Here is a 13,850-nt window from a genome sequence, read left to right as displayed (position 1 = left end):
ATTCTTGCCCGATATCGGGGCTTGTAAAGGGGCCTTTACTCATATTTTTATGTGTCCGTATTTCTTAAAAGTTGATTCCCAAATCGTCTAGTTAAGCTACAATAAAAATTAATTTCCAGTTTTGTAAGTTTCTGAGTCAGCTAGTTCTCTAAATAGAAGGTATTTGGTGAACCCGCCCAGTTCTACTGCACTGATTGTACAGCACCATAGGGACGTGCAGATCCCAAAATGAGGGTATGGTTGGAACATTTTGTTTCCTGTAATAGAAAGGAGGACAGCTCTGGTGCACAAACTGCTTTTGGTGAAGTAATGACCATCATAAAAGATCATCAAAAGTGAATGAAAAAAACCTTTCCAATGTAATCTATGTGTATATATTTGTGTATGTATGTGGGCGTATAAAATATATATATATATTCTAAATCAAAATTTCTGTCACCATCATTGACCTTGTATACTAATTTAACCCCTTTAAAATACAAACTTAAACATACCCCTATGTGCCTGCCAGAATCAAGAGCTGCAGCCCCGCTGTGGTTCCGGTGGTGATTGTGTTCGCTGACGTCACAGGAACTCAGGTGAGTGCTGCAGTGTCACGTTCCTGAACTCCTGGCATCATGGCGCTTAGGATGTGAGGATGGGTGCCAGGACACCCTAGTTTGTGCAGCCGAGCATTACCCTGCTGCCTTTCGGAAGCTGCCATGAGAGGAACACATGTGGCTGCAGGATCTCCTGAACACATCACTGAGCTGTCATTGTCCCTCGTACCACTACTGGGGGTGACCGACTGTCATATGTGATGGCACCCCACACCATCACACCAGCAGTGGGGGCCGTGTGCCGCACCACAGCAAAGTTAACCCCTTAGTGATGAAGCCTGTTTGTGCCTTAGTGACCAAGCCAAATTTTGGACATCTGACATGTGTCACTTTAACATAGAATAACTCCGTAAAGGTTTAGCGTATCCCAGTGATTTGGGAATTGAGAAAATTTTGGAAAAAATGTTTTTTTTTTCACATTTTGAACTGTAATATCTCAAATATGTGCAAATATACTGTACAAATATTTGATAAGATATATATTTCCATGTGTTTACTTTATTCTAGACACACATTTGAAAAACTTGGCTGTTTTTTTTGTTTTTTTTTTAACCATTTAGGAGACGTACAAAGTTAACATTACTTATCAACATTTTGAGGAACACTTTGTTTTCCTGCACCAAGCCAAGATTGCAGAGGCTCATAGGTGTCAGAATGACCCCATTTTAAAAACTACACCACTAAATGTATTCACTGAGGTGTGTCATGAGTATTTTGACCCCACAGGTTTTTTTTCAGGAGTTAATGCAATTTAGAGGAGAAAAAGTAAAACTTTATATTGTTGCAAATATGTCATTTTAAAGGCAGTTTTTTTTCTATAGTGCACATGAAAATGAGAATTTATACCCCAAAATGGATACCCCTGTTTGTCCTGCGTTCAGGAATATACCCATTATGCCCCAAATATTATGTCCGTATGCACAATGGGGCCCAAAACGAAAGGAGCAGCCGATGGCTTTCAGAACAGCTATTTTGCTTGAAGGTGTTTTAGGCCCTATAGCACACTTGTAGAGCCCTTAAGCTGCTAAAAAAAGGTAACCCCCACAAATTACCACATTTTGAAAACTAGACCACTTAACAAATTCCTCTAGCGGTGTAGTGTGTATTTTGACCCCACAGTTTTTGAATAAATCTAAGCAAAGCAGAAGGAAAAATTTACGATTTTCATTATTTTGAAAATCGTGCAATTTAAAAAAATCATTTTTTTTGTACAACTTCTATATGAATGAAGACATGCGCTCCAAAATGGATACCTCCATTTGTCCCGTGCTCAGAAACCTACCAGTTGTGGCCCCAATATTATGTCCGTAAGCACAATGGGGCCCAAACTGAAAGGAGCAGCCGGTGGCTTTCAGTACAGAAATTTTGTTTGAAGGCGTTTTAGGCCCCATTGCCCATGTGTAGAGCCCTTGAGTGGCCAAAACTATGGAGAACCCCCACAAATGACCTTATTTTGAAAACTAGACCCCTTAAGAAATTCATCTAGAGCACATGTGTCAAATACAAGGCCCGCGGGCCGAATCCGGCCCGCTGCTTCATTTTATGTGGCCCGCAGCGTGACGGCGGCCGCTCACCACTGTACTGATTACCAGCTGGGGTGCCGCAACTCCCCACTGGTAATCACGCTGGCAGCAATGATCCTGGCTTACACTGATGTCAGTGTGTAGCCGGGATCCTCCTCCCCTGGGTCCCCTGCTCCTCGGTTCCGCAGGAGAGGACTCGGGGAGGAAACGTGCCAGGCGCACACACTGAGGTCAGTGTGCATCTGGGCTCAGCGGGAGCAGCGCGCATATTAACTTTTTCTTCCTCACTTCTGCCCTAATCACCAATTCCAGCAACGTGATTGGTTGTTTGGGTTGGCTGATTCACAATTCCAGCAACCTGATTGGTGATTAGGGCAGAAGTGGGGAAGAGAAAGTTAATATACAAGCGGCGCTGACAGCAAGGAGGAGATAAGTATATGGGTTGGGGGATTATTATTTGAGTGGGGAGGGGTTAATGGTGGCTGCGGACTGGGGGGTTAATGGTGGCTGCGGACTGGGGGGTTAATGGTGGCTGCGGACTGGGGGGTTTATGGTGGCTGCTGAGGGGGGGGGGGGTTATGGTGGCTGCTGAGGGGGGATTAATGTTACTAACAGGGCCACTGTGGGGGTCACTATTAGGGCTCGTCCACACGGGTGTAATCGTATTTTGTGCGCACAAGCACGCTGCGTATTTGCGCAATCGAAAATCGCTTATGCCTGCATATTTGGGCATGCGAGAGAACGCAGATGGGCCCACTGAAATGCTGCGCAAATATGCAGTGAATACACAGGTTTTCTGCGCATTCACAGCGTATTTGCCTGCCCATTCACTTCAATGGCCTATCGAAGTGCTGACGCAACAAAATAGGTCATGCTGTGTGAAAGTGTACATCATGTGATTGAACTCACATGATGTATATTCAATCGGCCCTTTGAAGGTCACCATAAGCCTGATGTGGCCCTCAGTGAAAATGAGTTTGACACCCCTGATCTAGAGTGTACTGTGTATTTTGACCCTACAGTTTTTAAATGAATCTAGGCAAAGCAGAAGGAAAAAATTACAATTTAATTTTTTTGGCAATTATGTCATTTTTAAAACCTTTTTTTTTGTACAGCACACAGATGAATGAAGACTTTCACCCCAAAATGGACACCCCTGTTTGTCTTGTGTTCATAAACATACCCATTGTGGCACTAATCTTCTGTCCGTATGCACAACAGGGACCAAACCGAAAGGAGCATTGAAGTTCAACTGTATTTAACTTTTATGTGATCGCCGTTATCCATTGAATAACGGCAATCACATGAACGGTCACTGCTCCGAACTCTCGGCAACCTATAGTAGCCAGGAGCAAGGAGATTTTAAATTACCTGGGCCCTCCTTGGCTTCTGCGTTATGCCAACGGGCGCATGCTCCAAAGTTGGGGAAAGGTCGGTGGATAAAGATTCCCGCGGGGGACATTGCCAGAGGCCTTAGGTAAGTAATTTCACCTCCCCTCATGAATCCGATCCGTGACGGTAGGTGAAATTTAAACTATTCTTTTAACTTTTACATGGGGGGAGGGCTTGGGTACATAATTTCATCCTCCCTCATGGATATGATCTGTGAGGGGAGATGAAACTTAAACTTTTTTTTTCTTTTACACGTTTTTTTTTTTTTACTTTACATGATCACTGTTATGATCATGTGACCGAGAAATGCATACCACTATTCCCGGTGATATCTCTCTGCTTCCGACTACACATGCTGGCCGGGAGCAGAGGGATTCTAAATCTCCCGGGGTGCAAGCCCTACGAGCACAGGCGCGCATGCGCAGAAGATGCCAGAAGGACCATATTGCTGCGGAATATCGCGGTGGACGGGGGTAAGTATTTTTACCTCCCCACTCCATGAGAGGAGTCGAAACTTTAACTTTATTTTACTTTTTTAACATTTCCATGATTGCCGTTATCCATTGGATAGCGGCAACCACAGGACCGGTCACCGCAGTCCCCGGTGACATCTCTTGCTTCCCGGCTACTGAAAGTAGCCTGGAGTCAGGAGATTTCAAATATCTTGTGACGATCTGGTCCTCTGCACATGTGTCGCCATTTCTCCTTTTTGCACGCATGCGCAGCAGACATCCACAGATCATTTTCAGACCAGATCGTCGTGGGACATCGCAGAGGACAGGGGTGAGTAGTTTCAGTGCCCCTCAAGGATGCGATCCATAAGGGGAGCTGAAACTTTAACTTTTTTTCACTTTTTATTTACTTTAATGTGATCGGCGCTATCCGTTGGATAGCGCCGATCGCATGACTGGGGTAAGGGGCTTCCTGCAGCTCCCCATAACAGCTCCAGATTGTCGACTACCTCCACGAGCTGACAGCATGGAGTTGTCACGTCCATAGCCCACGTGGTTTTAATCCTCAGGGAAAGCATGTTTTTAGGTCTCTGAGGATTAAAGCCCACTCGTTAGGACGTAAAAAAGCAATGGGGCTGTCACTAAGGGGTTAATATTGAGGCGCTCAACCCTAGCTCTCCAGACACGATGCCAGTCGTCAGCGCCCAAACTAAATCTGGATTCGTCGCTGAAGACAACGCGGTTCCACTCTGTAGCAAATTAGTTTCGTTCATGATACCTCTGCAAATAGGGGCGATTGTGAGTGTCGAAGGCAGTACACGTAATGGGCATCATGAGACCAAATGTCCTTCAGTCAAGTGACTAGAAATGGTTCCGACAGACACAGGGGCCTGTAATGATGGTGCCAACAAAGCAGTTGGATCTGCTCATCAACTGATCCTCTGTCAAGGGCATCCTGAGCCCGGTCACCTTGTACGGGTGCCTGCATGTATCCACTGGTCCTGATGCCACCTAACAGTCTGGTCAAAACGGCCCAGGTGGCAGTCCATTTATCAATATGACCATGCAGCTTCTTGCACTCCAATAATGCGTCCTCTCACAAACTCTGGTAGCGGGGAGAAATCTCTTCTCTGCGTCAAGCTCTACACAAGCGAAAGAAGAGGTCACTACATACAAGGAGCCTCCGAGAGCCTTTTTATAGGCCATGGGGGGAACCACTTTTAGGGCTTCACGTGGCAAAACCGTTCATCTAATGACACTACAACACTGATTATTCTGCATGCCGGGTTTTGAAGCAAAATAACTCCTAGGTGCTTAATGTATATTAGTGTATATTCTCGATACAGCACTATGGAATATGCATGCGCTGCGTAATTGGGTAACATAAATAGAAGAAAAAATGACATAATAGAATATTTTATAGGCTTGGCAAAGCAGAGGTCAGATGAAGCCTGTCCTGGGATTTGTCCCACATGAAATTTCCTGTTGTGGGCAATAAATGTGAAACCCAATAGCATAGCGGAGATCTGGCAGTGCGCTTGGTTCTCCTGATTGCTTCACTGGATATTTCTCTGCTTTCAGTCTCAGGATGTAGGTGGAAGCTAGCGCAGTGAAATATTGGCATCGCCACTGGCCTGCGCTGCGCCTACAAATAAAATGCCTCCTCCCACGGGAATTGTTTTGAACTCATTTTACTTCCAAATAGCAACAATTCTCCACACTGCGTTACGCTAATTATTGCAACACATTCCGGATGTAGAGGAAATCTTACTTTGGGCCCAAGGACAATTTTTCTTAACTCCTTCCACAGCTACCTGGACTTGTTTTTCCTCCTGCCAGAAGAGCCGGTACCATCAGATCGTATTAATAGCTGCTTCTATTTTAGGGATGAATTCAGTTTGTTGAACTGCGGTTTTTTTCTTTTCTTGTTTTGCTAGTGAATCGAGATCCTATTAGTTTTTGGTCAAGTTCACACTTGGGCTGGATTCACACAGGGCGGATTTGCCGCGGAAATTCTGTGCGGAGTTTCTGCGTGGCAAATCCGCCTGCGGCTGCTAATCTCGGGGTTAGCCAGCCACGTGGACGAGATTTCTCAGAAATCTCGTCCACACGGGACGGCCAATCCGCTGCGGTTAATCCGACCGCAGCCGCGGCTTTAGAATATGCAGCATGTCTATTTATTTTTTCATTCCGCTGCGGTTGTGCTCTCCTCTATGGCAGCGCTGGCCGCAATGGAAGAGCGAGCGGCCGGGCCGCTTCAAAGCCGCCGCGGGTTTTTCCGCAACGCTTCTCCCGGCGGAAATCTCGCGGTGGTTGCTGCGGGCAAACCGCGAGATTTCCAGCGGGATTCCGCCCCGTGTGACCCCAGCCTTACAAAAGGTTCAAAGGCATACCTTTCCATAATTTCCAGTAGATTGGAGCACTAGCTGTAACCTCATACCTATGTCTCCTAAGGATGTAGTTTTAGGCTATGGCTAGAGATGGTTACTATGGCTGGATATTGGCCTGACCAACTGCAAAACCCTGCAGTAAACAAGGCTGTCGTAAGGCACCTTTACATGGAGCAACTATTGTTTAGATAGTCGCTCAGAAGGGTTGTTGAAGCGTACGAATGACTGTCGTTAACTTACTTTTACACAGAGCTATGAATGTTCATCATTAGTTTGTTGAGATATCGTTCATAAAGGAGGTCTCTATGCAAATTCAATCGCAAGTCGTTCAAATACGAACAACCATGACTATACGCCGGGCGAATTTCTCTAGGTTATTTGGCTGTCCCGTATACAGATATCTTTTAGGCTAGATTCACACTTGTCCTTTTTTTGCACATTGTTTTTTTTTTTTCGTTTTTAGCCAAAATGATGAGTATATATAGGATAGACTGATACTTCTCTCTTTCTGTATCCACTTCTGCTTGTTTCTTAAAAGTGCATGTATGGATCCAACCTAAAGATTGTTCTGTGCTTGTAAAAATTGTCCACTCCAAGCAACCCCTATTCATATGGGCCGGTGGATGTGGTTTGTTGCTTGGGTCCCTCCCTCCTAATTTGGGCAGTCCCATGCACAAATTCAAACTGCATCGTAGGTGGTTGTTTTTTGCTGTTTCGACTGTAGACTACTAAACCGATGCCATATATTGTGACTTATCTTTCCCTTCTATTACAAAAGAAAAAAACCAATGCCGGGTATAAGGGGGCGCAGCAGACTGTCATAGAATATTTTAAACATCATTTAGTCATTAAAGGGATTCCGTCCTCTGATGCTGCCTGAACCACGGCCAACAGAAACCCGAGACACGGATACTTGTTGCCCCCATGACTGTTTTATTCTGGAACTCTGAATTGTTTCAGAATGAATACACTTTGAAGTTTGACTTGGTGTTGAGCTCTGAGTCACGCGACGGGCCGCGCCAGCCTTTCCCCTACTGCTGCCTGGAAACTCGCACCTATTCACACTGGTTGTATATAGGAAGAGAGCCGTCACACTGCAGCGTTTCGGAATAAAAAACGGGCAAATGGGCACCTCTGTCTAGTCTCCGCCTGTGGTCCGAACAGCATGAATCTGATCGCAGAATCCCTTTAAATACGTATATGTGGGGCACGGTACTCCGAGAAAATGGACAGCTCCAGAGCAGATGGTTCTATGATGCAGAATGCACTAATCTGTTATTTCCTCTAAACAGCTATTAGGATTACCAAACGCATTCTATGATAACAGCGCTGTTATGTATACACCGTATCTATGTTCTTTGTGATGCTATGATGGAACATGTTCCATTTCACAATGCTGTACAGTCATTTCAGCAGTCGTTTAGCGCGGTGGAAATTGTGGCCGGTTTCCACTATGACAAATGTCCAACATAAATATCTTACAACACTTGTATTTCTTGTTTTCAGGACAGTTTAAATTGCTGGAACAAGACCGGGATATTAAGGAGCCAGTGCAGTATTTTAACAGCGTGGAGGAGGTGGCTAAAGCGTTTCCTGAGCGGGTCTACGTCATGGAGGAAATAACATTCAACGTCAAGGTAGCAAGGACAAATATTTATCACTACTGTAATGACCAAGTGGGACGACACTTTGTCTTGTAATGGGATTTTGTATAGTATCTACCATGAGGGTTTGAAACATCTGTAGGCGGTTTCACATCTGCGTCGGAAACTCCGCCGCAGATCGGACTGCAAATACTGGAAGCGCGTTTTCTTCTAGCCAAAAAGCGGGCAAACCCTATTATAGTCAATGGAGCCACTCGGCGCTGTTCAGAGACGGAACCATTTGAACGGAGCAGGAAAGCGGAATCCCCAGAGCAAGTGGGAAACCACCCTTAGGCTTATTAATTTGCTTTGATGTTACCAGCAAGACATGTAAAGATATATTGCATATTAATTGGAACCAGAAATCATGATCCTGTCATGGCAACATAAAGACCTGCTGTTCTCCATAATTTAGAGCATGCTCAGTTCATTATTAGCATGCTACTGCTATAGTAATTCTGCTGACAGGGGCAGGGAAATTTTACGCCCATAACCATTTTCATGCAGTAATACATCTGGCAGCACTCGGATCATCTTCACCCAACTTTAGTCTTTAAAAGAAAAAGAGCATTTATTTTTTGCGGTTGAGCTTTCTAGGCTGGGAGCACATATAAATAGCACAGCATATAATACACAGAGTTACCAGGGACGTAGCACTAAAATGTAAAGAGGCCGTCTTCACACGTAACAGAAATGCTGTGGAACTTCCGCTGCAGGAATCGTTGCGAAAATTCCGCAGCATTTCCACTACAAGCCGTGTGGAGGGGATTTAAAAAATCATCTTGTGGTGCGGAAAATTTCTGCAGTAAAACCCTGCAGATTCTAGATCTGTAGCATGTCTATTTGTGCTGCAGATCTCAATCCTTGGAATACAAGGCTAAATATCCGCAGCAGATCCACAATTTAAGACTCGGCCAAATCCGCAGCATTTAGGTACAGATTTGGTCATTACCGGTTTTCCTTTGCAGAATGCCACTGCGATTAGGCTAAATGTGAAGGTACGATGAGGCTTGTTGTCTTGGGCTAGAGTTTCCTACTATAAAGCCTTGTTCAGATGAGCGCATCCAATTTTGGACAGTGAAAAAAAACAAAACGATTTTATTGCCCATATATGACCGTGCTGCGCCGATATGCATTGCATGTGACAGCAGTTTTTTACTTCCATGCTTATATGGTGATCCTTTTTTCTTTCTCTTCTCACATTAGCAAAAAGGAACAAAATTAAAGGAAACTCAATTTTTTTTCTAGCATTGCTTAACAATGACGATTGAAAACCAGAGCACACATGAATGTCATCCGTATATGCCCAATTCTTCTTTTTTCTTACTATTGTAATAAAACCACAATCACATGATATCTTATCGTTTAGCTATGAATCCAAGAGTACCTGCCACCTCCTCTGGATCGCAGGACCAGTTGCTGCCCCACTGCGTCTCCTTTTCTTTCCTCTCTCTCCCTTGTCTCATTAGATTCTTTTCCCAGCATTTGAGTCTGTCAAGTGGGTGGTCTTCATTGCTCACTATCAATCAACTCTAATGTCATCCATTGACAATGAGTGATACAGACCGCCCACTTGACAAATTCAAAGCACTGGGAACCAAACCTAACAGAACTTATTTTGGCAGAACAGAGATGAGAAGAGAGAAAAGAAAATCTGTGAAAGTCAGCAGGGCCACAGCTGCAGAAACTATGCAATGACCCTGCTGACCCGAGGGCATCACAGGTGCTCCTTAAATGCAGCACAGACACTATAGGTAGGATTTTACCAGGTGTAATACATTTTCGTCTTCCTTATCCAACATCAGAGGACGCATACTGCATTGTTCTAAATATTGACTGATGTAATAAAACAATCAAACATTCTAATATGTAATGAGCTATAAAGTTTGCTTGTTCTTAGCTCTCTTAGTTTCTGGGATGTGCTTTAGGATTTGTTTAGTTATATTAACCCTTGACGCATCCATAGTAATGCAACTAAGTGCAAGTAAATAGTGATGTGAATCCACAGATGACTTGATCCGTAGTCCCACAAGTGACCTGCAGAAGAATAGAATAGCAGTAACTATCCCGACCTCGCAACTGCCACGGCTAAATAAAGTATGTACCGTTACTTAGTAGATTGTTTCTACTGTTGATCAATTGGACAGTGCATCCAGTTCCCAGTGGCTGGAATCCACAGTATGATTTGTTCCTTCATCTTCCTTCTGTGGTCTTGGTTTATGGGAGTGATAAGTCAACTGAAAATTTGAATCTACATGTTGAATTTACTGCCCATATCCCTGGTGCCCTCATGAATGACTCTGCTGCCGTTTGGCGTTCTGGCGCCCCGTTTGCATCTTCATATAATTCTCGACAGTCTCAGACTTTCCTTTGCAGACTGTTTTCCAGAAGTGTGCGACACCCCATCCGCCAGTTAAGTAGATTTCTATGCAGAGAACAATTTTTTGGAGATCACTGGGAAATGTATTAAAGCCGGCATTATAAATATTGGTCTTAATATGATTTTTCTTGGCACACAATGTGCCTAATACATAAAAAAGACGCTTGTCCCTTTTATATATGAGGTGTATCTTAGCACCGCCATGCGCCTACACAGAGATCTATATCAGGTCCGACCTGGTGGATATTTCTGGTATTATTCTACCGGTAGTTTCGGGCGTAAATTGCACACAAATCTGTCTGTTTGGGGCTTCTACGCCCCGGACAGACAGATTTAGGATAGCCTGAACAGCCCCGCCCACTTTTTACAAAAATGGTGAGGGTGGTGCAGAAGGTCAGAAAGTCACAAATTTTGCACAAGTCCCAACTTGCACAAAAATTTGCAACTTTTTACAGATGTCTCCCCATGTTTCTATTTCTTATCTCTATGCTTCTCCCTATTTTATAGCAAAATGTTGGTCAGGCTACTTTTTTTTTATTGCTAGTGTCAACTATTTTTCCTGTTGAGTACATGGCAGACTGTGAACAAATCACCAAGAATAACCATCTTTAACCTCTGTAATGCCCAATTATATGTCACGTACTATGTGGGATTCCTGCAGGGCTCCATCCAGTTAGGCAAGCAGAAAGGAATAGTGCTTAGATTGAATGATAACAAAACATAATATAATGCAAATGAGTCCTGCAAGTAATAAAGGTCTTGCCACACGTTTTGCATCTGACGTCAAGGAGTCTGGTTGCCGTGACAACTAAACATTTCAGTAAACTTTCTTATTCACAACAAGGTTACCAGAGCCCAAAAAAATAAAAAATCCGTACTAATTCCTACTTGAATCATTGAATCAAGAACAGGCAGCACATGAAACGCGTTGCTACAGATACAGTAAACATTGCATACAGAAAAATACCTCTTGGATGAATGTGATCCATAGTGATGAGATGTTATAAACCATGTGGAGTCTTACGTGACATCTACATAGAAATATCTGCACGTCCTCTGTCACCTGTACACTGTATGGCACTGTTTTATTGTGAACCCCCCATAGCAGAGTCCTGAGCTTACGTGTTGTGCTACGCTGAGATCTGAATTAGTTTAGGTGCTTTTGCATGCTTAGAAGTCTTGGCAGGCTCCTTTAAGAAACTGAGCAAGTCTATAATAATCAAAGCTCAAAGAACCACTTGTCCGAGAGTGAGTGCTTCTCGTGGTCCACCCCTGATCACATGACTGTGACATCATTCCAGGTCCTAAAGCATAAATCCTGCATAGCCAGACAGCAGCCGTGTGCTGGCAGGACCTGTGAGGTCACCATGATGTGATCAGTCACCTGTGTGGGAAGAGTCCAGAGTCACATGATGGTAACATCATCACAGGTCCTAAAACGGCACAGGCTGACAAAGAATGTATGTAGTACAGCTGTGTGTGTGACATGTGCATCTAGCAGAGCTGCATGTTTCTGTGACATGCCCATGTAATGTAGCAGAGCTGTGTGTGTCTGTGACATGCCCATGTAATGTAGCAGAGCTGTGTGTGGTTTGTGACATGCCCATGTAATGTAGCAGAGCTGTGTGTGTCTGTGACCTGCCCATGTAATGTAGCAGAGCTGTGTGTGTCTGTGACCTGCCCATGTAATGTAGCAGAGCTGTGTGTGTCTGGGACATGCCCATGTAATGAAGTAGAGCTGTGTCTGTCTGACTCGCATGTAAAAGTGCTATGTGTGTCTGTGGCATGCACATGTAATGTATCAGAGCTGTGTCTGTGTGTGAGTCTGACATGAGCATGTAGCAGAGCTGTGTGGTGCATTCCGCCACCAGAAACCCTGGTGCAATAATTTCCAAATAACTTACTAGCCCTGGTGTGTATATATATCCGTTCACTAGCAGAACAGACATGGTTGGTTTAATTATTTCTAAAGTGCACAAACTGCTATTTTTGCCCTCCTAATACATTCCTTAGGTAAGGCACAGGTTAATAATGGACTAGCTATTAAATGGCTCATTATTACTATTAGAGGTGAGGAGATAAGTGAATCTGTTGCACAATAAATGCATTCTAGACAAAGGTCTGTAATTGTCCTTGTGGTTGTGATACGTTGTATATTATCAATAGGCAGAAAGATGATTTTCATTAGCCTGAAGAGTTGGATTGGTGCCACGGAAGAACTCCGGTCACACAACTGTCTGCTCTAGAAAACGATTTTGGAACTGTGCAATCACACTAAAGGTTTCATTGACTATATGTACTATAGGCTTGAAAGCTCCAGTAAAGTAATACTCATTTTATGCTAAACATATATAGAACAATTCATGTCTCATGATTATTACAGTCCTTGATTGATAATTGAATAGGAAGTTATGATTAAAAATGAGCAATTGCTCTAGCTACACCATACAACACCTAAAATAATGACGCAGGTAAACCAACTCTACAGCACTGGCCAGGTAATCCGTGACTTCATACATAATTTATGCTCGGGAAGCCGCCCGTACGGTCATGAAATGTGCAGTGTGGTATTAAATGGCATTTCCGGTTAGAGTTGTATAGCCAGGTGACATTATAGCCGCAGTGCTACATAATAAACATGAGCAGTCAAGGTAGCTACGAAGGTAGACAAATGGAAATGTGCGGCCAGTTCAGAAACGCGGTACGGTTCAATGAGAAAAGGTCAGTCGTTGCCAGATGAGCTCTTTGTTTATACAACATTGAGTGCTACAAACAGGACGTAGATTGCGGAGATGACTTGGACTTTTCTGTACATGGTATTCGGGTGTTGGTATCAGCCAGAAGTTTTAAGGTCTACGGTCTAATGCGCATGGGGGTCTGCAGACTAACCCAGTGGCATATGTGATAGTGCCTGCAGAGACTTATCCGCACTCCCCATTGAAATTATCATGTTCTCTGGGGCAGATCATGCATTGTTATGGTGGAATGGCGATAACCAGGTGACTGCTGAACAGGGGTTCATCCAACCGTTCTTTCATGTGCATGGCCATGTTTACCATTCCACTTTGATGCCCGTTTTCATCTACTTATTGCACTTTTATGTTCTGTTTAACAATTGTCTATGTAGTGGCTGCTGCTTGGGCATCAATTCTTGAAGAACTGATGATCCAAAACTTGACTGGTTATGTTGTCTAAATTACAGCAATTCTTACCCAAATAACTGAATTATAGACCATTGTAGCCCCTGCTGAATAGCACCCGAGCTCCCGATTAGGGAATGATGTAATTTCTAACCAGCCCGGCATGTTAAGGGTAGGGTCCAGTGCTGCAGTTACCGCATGCAACCGAACCCCACCCACTCTCAGCGGCCCTTCCTCCAGCAAAGTCTTCCAGCTAATGGTCACTGCGAGTAGGCGGGGTATTAGCCACATTTGGTTTACTACCCTAAAACCCCTTGTGTATGTTGGTTAA

General features: G+C 44.0%; 1 protein-coding gene across 1 annotated transcript in view; it reads left to right on the top strand.

Annotated features, from left to right (window-relative positions):
* Positions 1-13,850, top strand: part of GAREM1 (GRB2 associated regulator of MAPK1 subtype 1) — a 94,813-nt gene that overhangs the window by 46,548 nt on the left and 34,415 nt on the right. Inside the window, exon 3 of the mRNA XM_066578041.1 lies at positions 7,863-7,993. Within this exon, the coding sequence (XP_066434138.1) occupies positions 7,863-7,993 (131 nt within the window). The remainder of the gene's footprint in view (positions 1-7,862; positions 7,994-13,850) is intronic.

The sequence above is a fragment of the Eleutherodactylus coqui genome, chromosome 9 (genome assembly GCF_035609145.1).
Source record: "Eleutherodactylus coqui strain aEleCoq1 chromosome 9, aEleCoq1.hap1, whole genome shotgun sequence".
Classification (NCBI taxonomy): domain Eukaryota; kingdom Metazoa; phylum Chordata; class Amphibia; order Anura; family Eleutherodactylidae; genus Eleutherodactylus; species Eleutherodactylus coqui.
This window is presented reverse-complemented; position numbering and strand designations above follow the sequence as displayed.